We start from the raw sequence: 22,311 nt of genomic DNA, 5'->3' as shown, positions 1-22,311 counted from the left end.
GCTCTTGATTAGGAAACCCCCCAAATATGGCTAATCTACAGTATAATGTATGTTGAACGGTATGTCGGATATAAAAATCAAGTGAAAACAAGTTCATCAAAGCTCAGTGGAATAAAAGATGTAAACTACGGCAGAATCCAGACGCCACGAAGACTGGTGTCATCGCTTTCAACTCAATATTCCATGCAAACGGCCCCTCTGTCTTTTCATTGTTGCTTAACAGCTGCAGGACTACAGCGTGGCAAGTCAGCTTAATGTGAGCACACAAACATTTAACACAAATGAACTCATCTGCTTAACTTTTCCAGCTTGCTCGGTGCAACCATTCATAAAAGATGCGTTTGTGTGTTTAAGAGAAAGCGACAAACGTAAACAAGCGAGGAGGTTGAAAGAAGAGTAAACAGCGATGAGAAGACAGGGCACAGCAGTGAGGAAAAGAAAACTGAAATCACCTGATATCTTCTTGTTGCCTCACCTTTCTGTTTGGTCACCTTTCTCACTGTCATGGCCGCCTGCCGCTTCTGGTACTCTGAGATCTCAAAACCTAAACAAGTGAACAACACAGTATGTGATGTCAAATAAGTCATATGTGCTATACACCTTTTACAGTTAAACCTTTGTTTTCTAAAAATATCTTCTTGTACACTGTCTTGTTCATCATATTGCACCCAAACTCGTATTTTACCCTTTGGAATGTTGAATCCGGTGGAATTAAAAAAGATATTGACAGACTACTCTGAGCATTGCTTGTTTATTCAGCCATCTTGGATCACACACCCAACACCAAATCCTGTGATACTCGTGTACACAATACATCGATCCATCCATTTTCTATGCCACTTATCCTCACTAGGGTCGGGGACACCTTGGACTGGTCTGTACACAATACAGATGGCCCTCATTTGTCGTGGTTAATTCGACTCAGACCCGACCCTGATATCGGAATGAATGGATTTCTCCTTTAAAGGATTCAATATGTATTAATATAGGAATTTTTATGTAGTTATTATATCATTATGGCTTCCTAAATGCAATTTTTAACATAAAATAAAAATATTCAGTTTTCGACAGACCTTTGGAATGAATTAATCACGAAAACAGAGCTGTGACTGTATAGTCTTTTCCCTTGTAGCATGTAGCAGTATGTATGAACCATGACTGGAGCTATATTTGTCATTGTGAATGAAACAAATGCTTTCCAAAGGCATGACTAACCGATTTTTTCATCCTCCTGCACCATCTTCCGCTCCTCATGGAAGGCCCTGAGCCAGCGGATCTTCTCCTCCGGCTTCTTGGCCAGGAAGATGTGGATCTCGTCGCTGTCTTTGTTGCACAATTTGAAGGCGTTCTTCACACTTACGTTGAAATCATCGTCTCTCCCATCAATAGCATCCCGCACCTCGTAACGATCCATGTCGATGCGACCCTTATAGTACAGTATGTCCCGTCGTATCAGATCCTGGAGGGATGCACAGAAAAATGTGTTAATGTGTAGCGTAGGTATGTGGTGTCATTTGAAACTCTGTGTCATTAAGCCACCTTCTATTAAGATCCAACAGTCTGTCTTATGTAACCCTTTCCATCTGTGACACAACGATACTAACACCCCCTTTACTAACACCTAGTGACATACAAATGTTTCAGAATATCTGCTCATCGCCGCTATTTTGATAGGCACACCAACAAAACGCAGTGCAGTTCATATCCCATGCTACATAGTAGCACACCAATTCATTATATTCACTCTTGGCCCAAGGCAAAATCTGACCTGGACAACAGTTGCATGCATCCAGCACAAATAACCTTAGCTAACTTTATTTACTTCCATGTACTGTCCACATGAACTCATTTCCTTACGCGATTGCCTTAGGACTAAACAACACACACAGTGAGGTCACTAAGACTAAAAAAAGACAGAGAACAAAGAGAAATGCATCTACGTATGTACAGATAAGAACAATACAGTACAAGAGGGACAAATGAAGGTCTAACATGCCCTCCGGATTATCCTTATTTGTTGGATTAAGAAGGAGAATTGAACATCTGGGCAATTTCCCTCATCATAGTCCAGAGTCAGTCTCGTTGTCAGGATGCCGGCTTTCGCCAAAGCTCGAACAACAGTTAAAGAGGTCCTATTATGATTTTTTAAATCACTTTTCTGACCTATAAATGTAGGTTAGAAGTGAGCCCTGAAAGAAGTTTGGGATGCCTCAAAACGTTTGGTTCCTTTGTGACATCAGAGTGGGGTGGACTTCCTTATGTGGTTCATAGTTAGGTAGCACTTTGCATGGCAAAGGTGAAACGTACGCATTGTACGTATTATGTCATGTTCTCTGATTGGCTTATCGCTGCCAGTATACGTATTACGTCCCTGCGTCAGCGGGAAATGGTCAACCCGTCCCACAGCAACCTACATATATCAGGATATGAGTTTTGGTCCGTATCACCCAGCCCTAAAGTAAATCATGCATGCACACGCTTTGTAGTGCATGTATATGTCAAATGCTTTGTGTAAATGGTGAGATAATTGTTTTGGGTTCACATTTGGGTGCGTGCGAGGGTGTATTTCCTCTGCCCCTGCGAGCCCGTGTGTGCAAGTGTCTCTCTGCATTTGTGGCTGCTCTTCTTTGTGCACGTATAGTTGAGTGTATCCGACCATGAACATCAGCCTGACAGGGGCGCACAGCCTCAGCGCATCCAAGCCTAAACTACCGCAGCTCCATTTTGGGAAATGTGCTGAGTATTTGAACAGATCTTCACCGATGGCTCTTGCGTCTCGCATTTTGTAATCCATTTCCAGTCTGAGTCAGAAGTCGCCTTGCCTTCAAGAATTTCCGTCTTCATCGTGGGATACAGAACTTTCAATGAGCTGGCTAGATTTGTGTTCTGCCTTATCAGCTTGTTCTCAAGCAAACAGGAATCAAAATGAAAGGAAGAAAATGAACAAAGCAAGAGACATTCTACCTTCTTACACAGAACCAGCTGGTGATCAAAGAGGAAGAAGACTCGCTGCTGGCTGCGCCCATATGGCTGATAGATCCATGACAGCTCCCCAGTGTAGATGAGCTCCGAGCTTCTGTCCAAGATATCATCCCCCTGGAAAAATTAAAACACATACAAAATCAATCAATCAAAGGGTTACTCATTGAAAGAATCGCTTTTAAATATATATTTATTTTTCCCTTGTTTTCCCATGTTTTCCAAAGACTGCATAAATAATAAAATTGCAGTGCTGTGGAAGAACATTCTTGCAGAGATTGCAAGACTGTAATCACCCAGAAGGTAAAGCATGGGAAATTATTCAAATGAAATTTAAATTCAAACCAGAACTCTTCCTTGTTTAGCAATGCAAAGAGGCCTTTTGTTAAAAAAAATGTGTAATCATACTATTCATATGTTAAAATAAGAGTACACTGTATATAGTTGTGGTTATTGCGGCGGTCGAAAAAAAATGTGTTTTCCCAGAAATGAATACAAATATAGCTATTTTTATACATGACTGAGTATGTTTTGCAAGAGAGTTGACAGTCCTCCATAAAACACTTAAACTCTCAAACCAAGATATTAATAATAGAAAAAAACCCATAAAGATCCAATTTGTCTTTGTAATTTTTCCAAAAGCTTTTTTTTTTTTACTGATGAGTGATGTCTACTCTTTTGGGTGTTCTTTTGTTGTTGGATTTGTTCTGAGAGGTGCCCAGATCTGCAGCTATTAATAAACCTGATTCATCTGCCAACTGTTAGAATGCAGATTGTCAAAAAAAAGTTGCATAAAAAAGTCCATCCATCTATTTTCTTTTCCGCATATCCTCTTTAGGATCACGGGGGTGTGCAGGAGCCAATCACAGGGCACATATAGACAAACGATCATTCACACTCACATTCATACCTATGGACAATTTGGCCAATTAAACTAACATACATGTTTTTGGAATGTGGGAGGAAAGCGGAGTAAACTTGTTTAGGTTGAGAGAGGATTTTTCAGTGTTTATAATCATTTTGTCCCATGACGGAGTCAATACTTCCACACATGAATGATGACAGCATTTGATTCATCTCATATATCCACCGTGGAGCGCAGGCTTGGTGTAGTTTTATGGCTACCAACCCAATAAGAAGACTTTCTGGACTACACAATGTAAACAATGAACACACATGCACACGAACCTCCCAATCCAGAACTGACGCTTGCCACTGGGCAATCTTGTCGATGTTTTCCAGCCTCCTCTTCCTCTCATTGATCTGCTGTGTGACGTTACGCATTACTGCCAGGGCCGCTGCCACGTATCGATAGTCACTACAGACACAGTGAACACACAATCACTCTTGGGGTCAAGTTAAGCTCTTTGAAACTGGACACTCTTAAAAAAACACGAGTAACGCAAGACAAAGTGCACCTTGTTAAATACTGGGTATGTTTACTCAGGCAACATTAGTAAGCCTGCTGAAATAAAGTCCAAATAACAAGAAAGCATTGAATTATAATTAGCTGGTTTCTCTACCAGCTGTAAAATCGTATTGCGTCAATGCTATCCGAGCTTAATTTTTCTTTGTCTCAGATGGGCGATGGATCCAAATATAGCATGAGTGTGTGTGTGTGTGTGTGTGTGTGTGTGACAGAGGGATGGCCTATAGCTGGCAGATTCTCTGCAGTCAAACACTGTGATTTGGCAGGCCTCGCTTGCAGCGCTGGCACCTGTCACTCTCTGGCTGAGAGCGCCTGGTTTGTGAATGACCTGGAGCTGGCTGAATTACACTGAATCACTTACACTATGTTTCTGTGTGCTTGCATGCAGTAGTCTGAATATTCATGTATGCTTCTACACATCTGTAATATTTTCTTATGATCATACACTCGTGCTGAAATAAAAAAAATATGTTGATAAAATATTCAGTATTCAGGCAATTTAGAATTTGTAAGTGCGTTGTGAGAAATAATGCTATCCAATCTAAACTGTGCTGTACCTGTGCTCTTGTGCCGTGTATTTGAGTAGCTCAGCCAACTGGAGGGGATATTTGCAGATCTTCTGGACAGGGGTGAGCAAGAAGCCATCTATGGCAATGTCAATCATTTGCTGGAGGAGTCGACAGGCCTCAAAGAAGTGCTGGTACCTGCCATCCCTCATCAGCTTGCTCAGCTCCATGCAGGCATCCAAATGGTTATTACAATATTCTGAATATATCCAGAAACCATCTTGCTGCAAAATAGAAGAGCGGCAATATTAACAACCACAGAATTTGAGCTAAAAAATGTCTTAAAATACTCATTAAAGAGGACCAATTATGCTTTTTACACTTTTCTACTCTCTACCTATGTAGTTAGAATGTTGTATTCGTGTTAAATGATGCCAAAGTTTCAGATAATCAGGTTTGCTCGGAAAGAAGTTTGGATGGACACGGTGGTATGTCCACGGTAAAATGATAATACTGTAGTTGAAAAAAGAAGACAAAAATATGCATTCTGGTGGTACATGTTTACGTCTACTGATTTGTGTTTGAAGATTAAATAGTACACACTGAACTCACATGTTCTAAGAAGCATGGTCCAATTTCAGAGAGGTGGGGCTCTTCTGTGTTGTACTGTTTCTCTAAGTCTCTAACAAATCCCATTTGGAAGCGGTAGATGTCCTCGATGTTCCCAAAGATAACCTTCAGCTGGTCATCGTTGAACATGTCCACACGCTTTCTGCATTGGCGCAGGTAGCCCTACAAAGGTAAGGATTCAACATAAATCAGTAGTCTGAATCAAAGTTACTTGCAGAAACTAAGATCAGGTGTATCGGTGATGATGATACAGCCATTTATGTATACTGTTATTGTTAATGCGTTAACTTTGACTGCCCTAATTTTATTAATCCGTTTGAGTGTTCAACCATATACATTTTTGTCTTCTGGTAAAAACCTGATTTATAAATATAACACAGAATAAAGAATAAAAAAGAATAAAAATATTGAGTACCCAGTCAAGCCCCTCAGGCCTACTTTCTATACTGTATGTTTTGCATGTGTTTGTCAGGGGAAAGTACATGTTCTCATGTACCTCACAAATGTCCTTGAGGTGTTTGATGTAGTGTCTCTCTGTGCTCATGATCTCGTTGATGACGTTAGCTCTCATCTGGTCACGGTTCTGGAGAGGCGAGCCCAGACACAAGCAGTCGTTGGTGGGGTCCAGATGCCCATTTTGAACCTCACTTGTCCCTTCGGCTGGTTCCGCTCCTCCATCCTCCTGATTCACCCACAACTGAGGACGCATACATTCACACACATACACACACACACACACACACGCACACACACATAAACATTATGTTGAAGTTGTGTGTGAAGTGGATCCGGTGAAAAACTATTAGGAAAACATATGATTACAGACTCTTACCGACTCTTACTCCACTCACTAAAACACTGCCACATAATACTAATGACCATAGGAAAAAAACAGCCTTGTGTGTGACTCCCGTCTGCACTTATGCATGCTTGTACGGTGTACAATGCAGTATAAAGAACACACCCCTGTTAAATACAATACCAAGAAAAACAGATGACAAGAAGTAATTAAAACACTTTTTCCACCTGGAATGTGACCTATAATGTGTGCAATTAAATTGAAAAGGTATAATAATTCTAAAATATTCAATAATATAATGACATGAACACCCTAAAACTAATACAGTTTCTTTTGCTACTTTCACTGTTTTCACGCTGTCACGGTTTTTCAAATATCAGTTGATAAATCATGCTGTTCGTGGTAGAATACAGTTTATTATTATTCAAAAAACATCCATATTTAAGCAAAGGTGACATATTTTTTTGTTTATATAAAAATGGCTACATGAAATAAAATGCAAATACACTGTATAACTCATTCAAAAGATGCATTCAGATGTTGATAAAATGTAGTATTCTACACTGGTCACTAGATGTCACTGGTTTTACTGTAATCTTCGGTGAGACACACAAGCATCAGACTTGATCGCCGAAACAACAGGCTTTTGTAGATATGAATTATCTCACAACTGTCGCAATAATCCCTTAAAAAACACCCATTCTGAACTCCCAGCGTCACTTCCTGTCCGCCCCATTCCGGTCCACGAGGCCAAGGGCCCCCAGCCACCGGGCCGTGGGATAATCTCAGGCGCAATGAGGACCACCACTGTTCTTCACTGTACTGCACAACCAACCTGACCAGTTTTTGCAGTTTTTGTCTTGTCTTCTATTTAAGAGGGATCCAGTTTTTGCTATTTGGGTCATTGTGGTACCATATTTTCTCCACTTCTTAATTGCAGTCTTCAGTGTGTTCAGTGTAATACTGTGGAACTGCTTGTAGCTTTCCCGTGCATGATATGTTTGAACAATAAGCTCTTTTTGATGTTCTGTAAGCTCATTGTCAACCATAGCCTTTGCTGTAGGATGTAAATGTGTAATTGTCAGGAAAATCCAACCGTGGCAGCTGAACTTTATTTGAGATGATCAAACTCACTTTAATTCACCCCAAAAGAATGAATGTTTGGAGAAACAAAAGGTACTTCAGCAAAATATTTGTTTTCGGGTAGTTGCAAACTGAGGAAACCAGCTTACTGTATTTCTCTTTTTCAATTGATTTGTACACTTCATAAGTCATACCAAAGGAGGATACATCTACAAATTATTGCTATCTCAATTTTTAGCATATCTTAACAGGGGTGTTTTCAATTTCTATATATAATGCACACTCGTCTTCACACAACTCTCCCCAGCCTCACATTTGCTTCCAAACATGCAGAGACAACAGATTACGATCTTGCTCGTAGAAAGGGTCAAGTGAGCGTGACTTAAAATGCCCAGCAGCCAACACCTGATGACACACACTTTGCCAACAGAACACCAAAAAATCCACGGGTAGAATGCCAAACACGAGATGAGAAATGCAGCGCCACAGACAAGCAGAGTGACGGGTGGGAGAACACTGACTGCAGGGACGAGAACCAGTAGCGCAGCCTTAAAAACTGAGAAATGTTCAGAGTCAACAGTAAATAGTGAAACAGTAAGCACTGTAAGCACAAAGTGAACATTAATAAGAGTAATCACTCTTGCAGCTTCGTTAAAAGCCTCTTAGTATTTTAAAGATCTTTACTTTTGACTCGTCAGAACGACCTGTCTATTGACACCGGCACTGAGGATGATTCAGTAATGCTAATGTTTGGTAATGTTGAGGGTACTTTGCGTGGCGGGTGGGGCAGGCTGGATGGGTGGATGAAGCTGGAAAAAAACGCACCTTTGACGTGGTGTTTTGGAACCGTGGAGTTGCTATGGGGTTGATATAGAAAACCTGTTTTGTTTGGGGCTGAGGAGGGTGGGGTTCCACCTTGGAGAGAAAGAATGACACAACAGAAAGATACTTTTTGGTAGACAGTCCTGCCCTCTGACGGAGTGACAGTGGAAGGATGGACAGGTGGGAATGGCGATGAGGGGTGTGTTTGTTGTGTGGAGCATCTACCGACCAGAATGCTAAGTCTTGCTTCAGCAAACCCTCCAGTTAAGAACAGTGCAATCAGACAACCTCAGATTTCAGTGCAGAGTAGAGTTTGTTCTCTTCAGATGTGGAGGCTATATCATTGCAATGTAAAGTGAAGAATGAGTGGATTGAAGTGCATTTAAGAGAAGATGATGGTGATGCTACACTAAAGGGATATCATTAGCAATGAATGCAATATGTATTATCAATAGGGATGCTCCGATCGATTGGCCACTGATCAATATCGGACAATTTCCGTGAAAAAGCATGTGATTGGCATATGCAGATAAATGGAGCCCTGCTACATGATACTTGGAAGTCCTGCTAGAACGGCATCAACCTGTGTAGTCTCTTAAAGAAGGCATCTCATCCTCCATCTTGTAAGTTTCACCAGTGATATATGTTCTCTCAAAAACAATAAGTCAAATATGTTTTTGTCTAAATGAATGTGATTTTATTGTTCAAGTTTTCATATCGTATCGCCAATAGCAGGGTAGCAGAGTGCAACCAAGAATTATGGGCCCCATAAAAAAAAAAATCACGTTGGGCAACCCGCCTTTTTACTTATTGGCAATCAGGGACTTTGGAATTGTCCTAACTTTCCCCCCTAATACATCATAATGTGCTCTATCACTCATCACAAATAAAGTAAGCACTCATCATAAATACATTTAAAAAAATGACATCCTAGCTATGTGATCAGTATTGGTCGATATCACTGATATGATCAGTATCAGTATCGGTATGGACAGCATAAAACCCTGATGGGAGCATCCCTAAGTTTTAGTAAATGCTTATTCACCATTGTGTTTTTGTGCGTTTGTTTGTTTGCATAATATTCATGTGCCGAACTTTCTGGGTGTGTGGGTGTATGTTGTGTCTGTGGTTGTGGGTCAGTTGCGGTCACATCAAACTCACCCGCACAAAGCTGGCAGGGAACCATCCTTCCTCCTCATCAATCTGGCCCCACCACCAGTCCTTGTTGGAAGCGTCCAGCACTTTTATGACGTCACCGGCCTTAAATGCCAACTCCCGGTCAGCCATGGTCACATGGTCCCATACCGCCTCAGCGTTGACGATTGACCCTCCACTTATCAACTGGAGAATGTGTAAAGAAAGACAGAATATAACTCAAGCAACACTAAAATTGTGTTACATCTGTGGTGACACCGTTTATACAGTGGGGAAAATAATTATTTGGTCATCTGATCTTGTAGGTTTACCCCCCTAAGTTCTCACGACGTGAGAAGTTAAGGGATCACCCGGAATTACACAAGAGGAGCTTTTTAACAATATTAAGGGACCTGGGACCGCAGACACCAAGAAAAGCAATGCTAATACACTTTGGCAGAATGGATTGAGCTTCTGCAGTCTCCTTGTTCAACAAGGCACATGTACAGGCTTGTCTGAAGTTTGCCACTTGAGTAATTCATAGAAGGCTTGGGAGGATGCGGCGTCATCACATGAGACCAAAATTGTTCTTTAACAGCAACTGAAAGAACCAGAAGAACACATTCGAACATTGAAGACAGGTAGTGGATGGGTCTTCCAGCATGGCAATGACCCAAACAACACGGCCAACACAACAGAAGACTGGTATGTGAAGAGTGGCCGAGCGAGTGTCCATACCTCTCCAAAGGTACAAAATAAACAGGGGGTCAAATAATTATTTCCCCCCAGTGTACAGCACATCATGAATTTTAAATGTAAACTGTTGTATATCAACAGAAAGATTATATTACACAAATGTGACAGCAATTGTAATACTTATCGTTCTTGTCGAACCCACTCAGATTACTAATGGATGCAAATGCACACCCTCAAAGCCCACTGACAGCGTTAAGGACTGCAAACAGAATTACACAGTTGCTAACACAAACCACAGCACAATACAACAAAGCGCAGCAACACAAACAAGGAAAAACTTTAACGGGAGAAGCAACATTGCTCAGACATGCATCAGAACCCAATCCACAGGAAAAGTAATTGACCTATTAGGACACTGGAATATTTACATGTGTAATTGTACTGATTAGCAAACAGCTGACGTCTCCTTTCCTTTCCTCTTTTCACACTAAACATTGATGCATGACTCATCAAATATTTTTTTCTATGGCAACAAATATATGATCTTAAACTCAACAGTGAGAAATACAAGTGAAAACTATATTGGTGATAAGAGGATCGTGGCCTGTGAGCTGATTGGCATTCTTTACGGGCTTTAGGCAGCCAAAGGTCACTCTCATTAATGGACAGGAGACAGCAACATTGTTTCTAAGAGGGACCCAGGTCCCACATCATCCATCTCGTGAACAGCGACGCGATCCATCACAGTGAGGACTCTTCTTTGTTGCCTTGAGACCAACATCATGTCCACACACAAGCACATTAAAGCTGCGCATGCTTGCCTCTTTGGCAAAGCTCCATCTTTTGTTTGCTCCAAATTTCCCGTCCAGTTCCAACTCTCTTCATCAGTATTCCTCAGGACAGACGTTGCTATGCATCCAGTCTCTCGGGCGGTGGACAGTGCAGCCAGTTTCTAACCAAGCCGGTCTGGAGCTGCTCCTCCGATGTTAAATGCTTCTAAAGCCGTGCAATTTAGACTTCTATTAAAGTATTCTGGAAAGGTATGCCTAAACAAATTGGAGGTCATCATATACAGTATTACATCACACATTTGAAGGATCAACACCATGAGTGTGCCCTGCCCCACCTCGCCCAAAGTCAACTGGGATTTATCATCCCCGCGATAGATACTAGTGAGGATAAGCGGCATAGAAAATGGATAGATGGACACCATTAGCGTGTTTTTCCTTTTCAATGTTTTTGATGCCACCACAGAAAGGTGCCAGTGATCGCAAAGAGCAGAAGTATGATATAGACGGGGAAAGTTTTACACATATGACCAAAGCAATACTAAGTCAACATCAAAAGTAAATGAAGGATGGAATATACATCACATGTTAGAGCTGTTTATGGTATGAATCTGGACTGAATCTGCTGTAGACTGAAATGCTGATCTGGACATCAACAATTAACACATTTATACAGTTGTATGAGGTGCCATACATCCATTTTCTATACTGCTTATTGTCATTAGAGTTGCAGGGTTTTGTTGCATGCTGGAGCCTATCCCAGCTGACTTCGGGCAAGAGGCAGGATATACCCTGGACTGGCCGCCAGCCAATCGCAGGGCACATATAGACAAACAGCCATTCGAACCAATTTGGAGTCGCCAATTAATCTAACATGCATGTTTTTGGAATTTGGGAGGAAACCGGAGCACCCGGAAAAAAACCACCAGAGATGCCCAAGCGGAGATTCCAACCCAGGTCTTCCTGATCTCCTGACTTTATGGCCAAAAAGTAAACATTATGTTCAATGTAGTTATGTTGAGTGAACACAATTAATTTGTGCAAAAGGCTGATAAGAACATTTAACATGTTCTTTAACATATTTATAAATAACGGATATGCTCATATCAATGTACATGAGTGACGCCATGCAGATCTATACTGTTGCATGTAATGGTAGTTGTTTTACAAACTACTGAAGGCTTCCTTCCATGTCACGCACAAGTACACACTTTCATGCGGGTTTTTCATTCAAAGATGTCACTGAACAGTTTGATTGGAATGGGAAAATCACACTGGGCTGTGAGCTGCTAAACAATAGCCCCAGCCTATATCTCAAAGCTCTTCACTTCAGGAAGAGAGGAGGATTACTGCAAAAACATGTGTCACGCTGCCATGGAAACAGCACGGATTGTGGCTGCTCAAAAAGATTAAAAATCTTTGTTCATCCAGGAACAGTAATTAGATGTATATCATTTACTGCACAGACTGAAATTATTAAAATGCAGGACGGCATCATGGAATGATCAGGAAGCCTATTGGCTGACTGGACTGGCACCTACAGAGCACTGACGTGCAGTCAGGAGAGGCAGGTCAAGCAGAGTGTTATAAATGTATTTTCTGTATAATTCCAAATCATAAAAAATAAATCTTCGGTAAAAATCGCTGAATTTGCACATTTCCTGATCCAATACAAGCCCAAAAGCTGAAATGAGGCTGTGTGAGCCCAGCCTACGCTCCGAATGCACAGTCAGTGATAAACTGGGTTGCATGGCATATGCCCATTTCCGTTTGTCAGCATATTGTCGATATAAATGTTAGCAGAAACATTTATGATGACTTTCTACAGTTTATCTACTTTGTGTCATACAAATGTCATACGGCGAGGAGCACAGCTTCTCCTTGTCTCACCATGAAAGGGGCGTACATGGGCTGGCAGGTGCTTGTCACTGCCGTGCAAAACACTACTAAATGAAAATAAGGAGGACTTTTAGATATAAAAATATTAAGTAGAACATCTTGACCTAAGTGGTTAGCATGTTGGACACACAGTCAGGAGATCGGGAAGACCTGGGTTTGATTCTCTGCTTGGGCATCTCTGTGTTTTTGTTTCTTTCTGTTTTTTTCCTGATTACGGACTCTCCGGGTACTCCGGTTTCCTCCCACGTTCCAAAAACATGCCAGGTTAATTGGTGACTCTGCCATCATTCATGGGTGTACCATGCGTCTCGCCTGAAGTTAGCTGGGATAGGCTCCAGCATACCCCATGACCCCCGTGAAGATAATCGGCATAGAAGAAGGAGGTCCAAAGGAGTCGGTTCCTCGCCAGCCATGAAGCTCACCACACACCTTTGCTACGGAGGTCAACCCTGATTGCCCTTTGTAACCTTCTGCTTGCTCTGTCTGCCACACCCCATCCACCCCAATACCATTCTATTTTCAGCCCAATTCACTACCATAGCACAATCTGTTCAGTTCCCATCAATCTTCAATAATATAGGCACCAGACAGCAAGAACAAGGGGTGAGATAGTGATCCACTCTCTAACCAATATTCCTCCCTGTTCTATCCTTCCTCTCATCCCCCCATCTCTTTAATGAGATCACCACTCTCCAATATATTGCATTTTCCCCCTCTACATGTGTGAATAAATTAAAAGCATTACATAATCAATCTTCCCAATTGCCCCCTGCCATGGCACAACGTCAGACCTAGCTTGATCAAATGACAATACAGCAAGCCCTTACACACACAAACACTCAGCACCTGCGTACTAACAGCTCTGATAGCCTATGTCAAGTTACGGCATCAAAGATCAGAAGCCACACTCGTTTGCAAGATCTGTATGTGTGTCAAAGCAAATAAACGCAAAAGAATAGCATTCTTAGCATAGACATATGTAGCACATACTTCTGTTTTTCTGTAAAGAAAGGAGCCCATCACGAAACGACACAAAATGACAGTGAAGCTTGAATCCTTCCTTCTTTGCACCACAAAGCATCAGCATTCACTGCACTGGCAACTCCACTGCATTCCCCCTCAACTTGGAGTTGTAGCATAGCTGCAGCAACGCACTGACAGCATTCCTAAGCAAATACATATGCTTTTAACAAGCCTTACCATGTTTGCGCCATGTAACTGTACAGACAGCGTATGCATGGAGAAGTCCGGCTCATATGATCATTACAGTCGAATCCCCTTCGGAAGAGCTCAGAATTACGATCCTTCACGAGAGCCAAGACTGAGATGTCGATTACCAGAGTGGTATATTCCAGAAAGAGGTTTCTCTTTCTGACGCACCGAGTGAGTCTCGCGGTCCGTCCTCCCTGTGTCTGCCAACCTTGTTATGTAATACACATATACCCTGAGTCTGGGAGCCAATCAGACGTGCTCTTCCTAAAACCAGTGGGAAATAGCAGCATATCTCTCACACGCACCATCTGCACATTGACGCTTCTGTCACAGCATTTAACGGACCTCTATTAGAAGACACCAGCCCGGGAGGAAGTACAAATGTGTGAAATACATGTGCAACACTTCTAATTCAATGAGACGAGACTATCATATACAGAAAGGATAACGAATGCAGAAAAACATAATACACACAGAACCTGCTAACATGAGAACATGTGCTATGCTGCTTTACAGTGACAGCCAGCTCAGCCATAACCACTGCAGTCGACATCATCATGATGCTCTGCTTCCTGCATGGAAGTCAACTCAAGTTTTGTTCAGCACTCAAGAGAATCAGCCCACATGCCAAGACATGTGAAAGATGTACCTGGCCTGATGCATGGCTGCCAAGTATTTCTGTCTACACATGCATGCAACCTGGGAAACCTTTCCCGCTTCACTAGAAAAACACATGCTACTTTTCCTACAGTGTGAGAGAGCACTTATTTCTAAAAAAAAAAAACAAAAAAAAACACAACTAGCAGGCCCACCACCACTAATAATAGGAACTTCGTGGACAGCTCTGAGATGGGCTTTTAGCATATCTATTTCTGAAATTCATTCAACATTCATGGCACCTGCCTCCCATCTTTTATTGGCTCGTGTTGGCGCATGTGGAAGAAGAAGTGACACATCACCTGACAAGCCTTTTCACTTGGTGGATGAAAAAAAAATGGATTTTGCGATGGCCACTCAGGCATGAGCATCTGAAACATGTGCCTTGCTGAAGTGTGAATACGGCAGGCTGTGAAATGGGAGCGGAGTTTAGCTGCATCTAAAATGGGGGAAACCTGGAGCGGAGGCCCAGCTTTATTAGGCCTAGTCTTGTCTACTAGCGGCTGCTGTTCAGTTATGATTCCGCAGAATCTACAGCACACATCTCTCACTTGCAAGCCCATTTGCTAGGAGTATCACGCCGTCTTCAGTGGGAAGATATAACCCCGCTATTAGCTGCCATGTTGTGAAGAAGAAAAACAATCATGCAGCAGCAGGATGGGGTTAGATATGAGTGCAGGTTTCGTCCTAATAATCGCACCAGGACACAGTTAAATGAATCCATGCTCATAAGCCAGGATGTACAACATGGAGGAAGGAGAGGAGAGGAGATCGACGAAGGGGACATGTTTATATGCGGGGATAATTCCAGTGCACTGGAAAGGTTAGAGCATCACAGACCTGAGTCCGCACCACTACGACCATCACCAGACAACACCAAACGACAAGCGAGAGGAGACAATACATAACGAAAAATCAGGGAGGGGGGTAACACAAATACATTATGTTGTACCAACGTCATTCATTTCAACGCGTTGCCGTGATGGAGCGCCGGGTGTCCCCACTCTCGACCACCGCGCACTGCCTGTCTCTCCTCTCCTGTGTGACAGCGAGGTGCGCTGCGAACCGGGCCCCGATCGCAGATCCATTAACGAGTACCGAGGATGAACATCAACAGCACGTTCACAAGCACCAGCAACGCGATCACCGTAAACACCGCGCAAGTCTGGACATCCAAGGCCATGGCGCAGCGCTGCGGGCCGTGAGATGCGCTCTCAGTCGGGCGGTATTCAGCTCTGTAGACCCCAAGCGAGCATGTAATCCACCTTTACGGTTGGGCGAAACGTGGAAAAAAGATGCCGATACGCCTCTTCACATTGCGTCTTGAAATTCATAATGGCACAGGAAGGGATGCATCATCCTCACCATCATCATCGTCATCAGTCTGCACCGCGATTTCACCCTGCTGGTCAACACCTGACGGTGTTTCGCCTCTTCCCCTACAACAGAGCGGCTTTCCGGGCTGCAGATTCCCAAAGAAAGCGAGGGGCAGGCTGTGTGCCTTCCGGTGAACACAGACCGGGCAGAGGAGGGATGCGTGTTTGAGAGGCGGTCCCGAATTAATACTCATCAGCCTCCACTGCGAGACGACCGGCAGCAGACATCACACCGGGCGGGGAGGGGCGCAGCCAGCCCCTCGCTGACTTCATTGACCACCGAGGATGAAATCATAACCTCGTTCTTTCCCCACCCTGTCTAAAAATATCACCTTCACCTGCCGTTTTATCATTTATCATTTACATAACAACAATGGGCTCGCATTATAAGTGATCGTCGTCTAGAATGCTATTAGCATGATGTCAGCATTTTCTTTAGTCTGGGGCCAAATGGACAATCCATCCCTTGTAATAACTCACATCTATAGTCTGAATTTTAACATGGGGGAGACAAAATGTCTCTGTGAAATATGATATCCATACCCACGTTCTTGTTTGGTCAAATGCCATCAAGAAAGCAATACAAACAACAACATGCTAGGCAATCAGCAAGGAACACAACATTGAAAAAAATGATACAAATGAACAAACTAATCCATTCCTAAAAACTGAACCGTTTTATTCCCATAAAACATGTACAGTAACCAAATTGTAACAGTAACCAGACAAAACCGCTGATAATCTATAACAGAAAGGTGACGTAACATAGCCGACTCCCGGTTCTTCAAGCTACATAATATTTTGTGATTGAAAAAAAAAATACACACATGCATATGACCACCAGAACAACAGGTTTGAATTATTCCACAACAGGCACAATAATCCACTGTGGTGGCCGTACCCCGTGCCATACTAAAACGCCACTCTGAGTTTGGGGCGGACCACTATAAACTGAATGTAACTCCCCCCGAGTAGTCCTGATGAGTTTATACACTGTTATTGTAGCACAACTGGCTATTGTCTTGGTATGTGTGCCTTTTATTGTTGCGAATATCATGACACAAGGTCGTTGTGTTCATGAATTATTTGGTTCAGTTCGGTCCCCACACTCCCAATCCAGTTACACAATCAACCACTTAATACAACTTTACATAGAGCTTTGGGTTTAGGTCAAAAGATATGTGTATGTTTGAAAGAATAACACCGTAAGAAGTGCATCAGTATTTTTAAAACCATAAATAATTTCCACAGCACTTTCTACATATACGTTGAGATGAAAGCGAGGGCTCATGAAAGTGAGGCTTTCAGTGAATAGCAAAGAGCTGTATGAGGCATCACAGCTGAGATATGACAACCGTTCTCAAACAAGCTTTTTTTCTGCTCTGTGCTTATGTGTGTGCATGTGTGTGAAAGGCAGAGGGAGAATATTACATAAGTGTACCCTTCCACTGTGGGCTTGCTCTCCAATCTCTCTGACATTTAGACAACAAAGGTCACATCTGAAAGTCTAAATCTGCAAAGACACCAATGCTAATTTACTCATACATATACAAAAGAGAGCTGGTTTGTAAAAACAGTACAATTCCTCACAGTATTACATGTGACAAAAAATAATTGATGAACTACACACACAAAAACCCAAGCCTTTGTTTCTCTCTTCGATGGGTTTTATATACATATGCGTTGTTTACATGAGAACTTGCAAAGGATCACAGATGACAAATGTTAAAGTGCTGCTCGTTTCTATTGAGTTGTGGACTCCTATAGAGCAGCTACACACAATAACCAGCACACATTAATTGTAATTGTGATCAAGCAATTACAATACATATTCAGTACACATAGGCCCACAGTGTCCAAAAATCCATGGTGCACACCATGTCGAAAGAACAACGACATCAAACTAGCCTCTATAGATCTTGACGGTGCTCAACATCTTTTCAATGAACAACAAAGACAAAGCATGGGGCACACATCAGTGTTTACCACCAAAGATTCATTGTTGCAATTATGTTGCCGCTGGGAATCACTTGCTCACATTATACATCTCAGAGAAATATACAAGCATAAATGATATTGGTATTATCCATCACGACCAACATTACCTATACACTGAAAGCAATAGTAGAAGGACAGATGCACTTAACAGCTTTCATTTAATAGTGTGCAATATGTAGCTCTCTATTAGGAAGGGAACCATATTTGAGAACTTAAGTGGGTGTAGAAACTGGACACTGGACACAGCTTTGTAAAAATGTGTTCTCTTTGTGCCACTTTCGTTACTTGCTAAAAACACTTTCACATCCATAATCTATAATGACATTGTCAAAGTATTGGGACTGGAGACCAAAAATGCTGATCAGGACATCACTACATTATACTATTGACACATTCATAATGAAGAGGAGCATTTGTAATGTGTAGATCTCTGCAGAGGAGGCAATGTCAGGCAGTGGCAGATTCACTGCTCCATTTTTCATTTGAACGGCCATAAGCTACAGTTCATTATGTCTGGTTGACAGCAATGTACGTTGGGTCACAGAGGCAAAACACTAGAAAAGCGTTGTTTGACTAGGCTTGACATTTTTAACTACTAAAATGTCAAGGATAGTAAAAGCCGAGCCTAAGTTTGGTTAACCCATAAATGGGTTATGAAATTAGCCATAATTCTAGCCTTGTTCTTGAGTCAGTCCGTACTGACACCACAAACATTTTTAGAATGTTTCACTCCGAGTATGAAATTCAGCACAATCAAAACTGTTTGTGGTCCGAGGGCATTTGGCCTTTGGTGGCAATGTGCACCACACCCATTTTCACTCCAGTCTGCTCCAGTTCTTTTGTTCCCTTCCCATCCCCACAGCAACCACACTGATTTCCTGCTTCCTCCCAGACATCCATGCCACAGAATGCCTAAAAACATATTTAGATTTTTACATCAAGGTTTTCCTCAATTGTTGAGGAATCAACTGTCCGGTCCGTGCGATTTATAATAGTTGAAAGACAAGTTAGTGGGTCAGTAAAGATAATGAGTAAAGAGAAAGTAAAGAAGAGAAGCTTTGAATTTTTTTTCGTGGTTTGAAAGAGTGAATAGATATTACAAATGCACTACAAATAGTACTACACACTGCACATGCCTTTGTATCCATATTCCAAGGTATTTGATTATTTCTACAGTGGCTTTTCCTCCATTTGGACCGCCTATTTAGTATCACACAATTGATCTCATGATAGGAATTTGTATTCCTTATTTTACAAAGGTAAGATTTTAAATATATTACATGTAAGTATGTTATGTACCAATATTTTCACATACAGTAGAATGTGTGTTTCAGTGAACAAAAAACACAGGAAATAGGCATTTGTTAGCCCAGATGAGGAAAAAAGGCATGGTCTATTTGAGGCGCTGATTTGTTGCAGGCGAGTGCTGCACTGTTGCAATAGCACTGTGCCAGTTATGAGTATGTTTACTAGTGTCACAACTCATCAGAGCACCGTCAGCCACCTGGGGCCCTGAACATTGGAATCCTGGCTGTGTTTTCTGGTTTCTGGCTCCTTTTTGCATGCAATGTGTGTTGGGATTTTGCTTAATGTTTACCTCAGAGCAGTACGGAACACCATTTTTATTATCTATCACATCCCTTTTTACCTTACATTATGTTGTGGTTGATAATAAACGGTTTTCTCACAATAGATCTGTTCTCTGTGATAAATTGAGTCCCTAGCTTTACAGTTATGAAAGGTACTGGCATGTCATGACATCGGTGCAAGAATGCTCAAGTAGACCTTAATTGGTTACACTGCAATTCACTATCATTATTTTCATTATTCACATGAGAAATCATGCAGTTCTGCTGTAAGTGGCATATGCAACCATAAAATCAAAAGGATAATTTATTAGGATTGTGTGATGTACGACAAAATAATACAAATGTTAAATAAATAAAAGATGGGATATCATTCCTCGACTTTCACATAGACCGGATCCCAAGATGCAGGTGCACCCAAAGGCCTGGAGCGAGGACCACATGATCAGAATTAATAGAATTCAAGTGAGGTGAAAGGTCGAAAAATAAACTTTGAGTATCTTGAAATAAGTTTATAGGAGGAGAGGGAAGTAGAAGTTATGTGAGCTATGAACTGGAGACAAAAAGGGGGAGATGGAGTGAAGAGATACAAGGAGTGAAGTGATTGCATAATACGTGCATGTCGGGCCTATGAGTCCTGTGTTAATCGCTGACGGAATCACGTAATTGGACATTTTATGTTATTTTAAATAGTGCAGTATGTAGTACAGTATGTGATGGTGGGCTTTGTCTGACCTTGCATGTAGTGCAGCAAAGAGCCTGGGAGGTCAGAGACGGAAAGTACAACAAAATAATGCACACAGGAAGTGTCAGCTGCAAGGAAAACCCACCCCATATTTCACAGATTCCTGCAGGACACACTTTAATGAACAGAGCCCCTTCCAGGCCATTATATTTTATCATTCATTTTAGGATAGGGACAGCACTCAAGATGATGTGCATAATTCACTGAAAAGGAAGTGAAGCCAACAGCTTCCCAACCTGCATGTACTGTATGTTTTTAAGTAATGTTAGCTGTAGATCCACAAGAATGTTTGCATTTTGTATTTATCTAATAAAATCTGCATAAGTCTGTTTGAGTACTTGTCAGGAAACCAATGACAAACCTTCTATAGCAAATGTCCCTTGAGCAGTTGACTACTCACAAACTTACCTGACCACTTACGATAGCCAGCGGCAATTTGTCTGTTACATGTGATGATATCACAATTATAACCCCTATTTAAGCAATCATTTGTATGGAAGATTTATGAGGTAATCCTGTCATGACTAAAAACTGCATTCCTTAATAGGATTGCTGCAGGGATTATACATACATTTGCATTGTATATTTGCTGTTATCAAACACCTATACTGCATATAGTACCTGAGAGCAGGGATGGTACCAGTCATCAAACCTTCAAAGCAAGCAGTGGGATCAAGCCCAAACTATTTGGTGAAGATGAAAACTTATAGTAATACTTACAGTATATTTTTCTGTGTGGTGTATCAGCGATACTGCTCATCCCAGACTATGCTTACGCTCTCACTGAAGGACTAAAAATCAATTAATTCTGCCTTTCACCGACTGTATCGATGCATTCGCAGTGTAAATAGTACACTCCAAAATATTTTATTTATATATTTTATGTGCACCAATGAGCTAACAACATCTAACAACTTCTAATTAAGCCTAAATGTCTCATTTTTTCCAATTCTTCACATTTTGTCACTGTTGCTTAGTATTCGTTACCATCTGAACTCATTCTAAACATTTCCTGCAATAAAGAGAAATTCTGGAAGACAGAGTCACACTGTGAATTAAAAATGAATCAATCAAGTCTGTATTTTATTAACTGCTAATTATGTTCTGCAATTATCTTCCTTCATGGTTTCAGCTCGCATGGCAGTGTGCCAGCATGGCTATTGAAGTTCCAGTGTGTAGGTGTTTGGCCTGAGGGTGACCACAGAGAATGCTGAAGCAGCATCTAAAATGTCAAGTATCAAGTACTTTGTGCAGTTTTCAGCTGAAGACAACATTATTGAGGTCCTTTGCATATCCACTTAACATGACCTGTGTCACAAAGTCTTCTCCATCATAAGAATTACTTCATTTTCAGTCATTTTCAGTAATGACGCCAGGGAACCTGTACACTATACAAACCACTCTTCTGGAAAGGCTTTCTAACAATTTAAGTGTTACTTCAGGTATGAATCCAATTTCCATTTAAATTTATTTATAATATTTTTATGCTCTCAGATACAGTTGATTTTGGATATGAAGAATTGGCTAAAGGTGTCCCAAAAGAAAAAAAAGTACAAGTTCAAAATACAAAGTGATACAACAAAGCATAAATACAAATCTACGCTTGCACTGATGAGTCTGGAAGAATATAGAGAATAATTCTAATGAGAGTTACAGTAAAGCAGGCTACTCCAGTGAGTCAGATGATAGAGTTACCACACACTCCCTGAGAACAAGAAGCCACATTAAATAAAAGTGGGAATAGCTTTTATAGGGAGCAAAGGAAACCCTCTCAACAGTTATATAAGAAAAAGGCCCTGAGCTTCTCTGTCCCAAACACACACACACACACACACACACACCATTACCACTTATGCACGCACCAACAATAACCCACATGAACACACCTGACAAGCACAAACCCATTTGGTAGGAGAAACAGCCTCGAGAGACTGTGACACAACCACCTGCTTAGATTCCATCAGCAGCACTT

The 22,311-nt window shown here is 41.5% G+C and overlaps 1 protein-coding gene across 12 annotated transcripts in view; it reads right to left on the bottom strand.

Moving 5' to 3' along the window:
• The window catches only part of LOC131110147 (rho guanine nucleotide exchange factor 9), a 36,318-nt gene that overhangs the window by 6,344 nt on the left and 7,663 nt on the right, over positions 1 to 22,311 (bottom strand). For 6 of the 12 annotated variants that reach the window (XM_058062913.1, XM_058062914.1, XM_058062918.1 and 3 more), the window contains 9 exons: positions 9,410 to 9,589; positions 8,252 to 8,341; positions 6,041 to 6,241; positions 5,527 to 5,706; positions 4,966 to 5,198; positions 4,168 to 4,297; positions 2,965 to 3,096; positions 1,216 to 1,459; positions 476 to 544 (listed from right to left, as the gene is read on the bottom strand). In XM_058062913.1, coding sequence (XP_057918896.1) covers positions 476 to 544; positions 1,216 to 1,459; positions 2,965 to 3,096; positions 4,168 to 4,297; positions 4,966 to 5,198; positions 5,527 to 5,706; positions 6,041 to 6,241; positions 8,252 to 8,341; positions 9,410 to 9,589 — 1,459 coding nt within the window. The other 6 variants (XM_058062922.1, XM_058062920.1, XM_058062923.1 and 3 more) reach the window with 6 other exon arrangements.

The sequence above is a fragment of the Doryrhamphus excisus genome, chromosome 23, assembly GCF_030265055.1.
Source record: "Doryrhamphus excisus isolate RoL2022-K1 chromosome 23, RoL_Dexc_1.0, whole genome shotgun sequence".
Classification (NCBI taxonomy): Eukaryota; Metazoa; Chordata; class Actinopteri; order Syngnathiformes; family Syngnathidae; genus Doryrhamphus; species Doryrhamphus excisus.
Note: the sequence above shows the minus strand (reverse complement) of the source record. Positions and strands in the feature narration are given on the sequence as shown.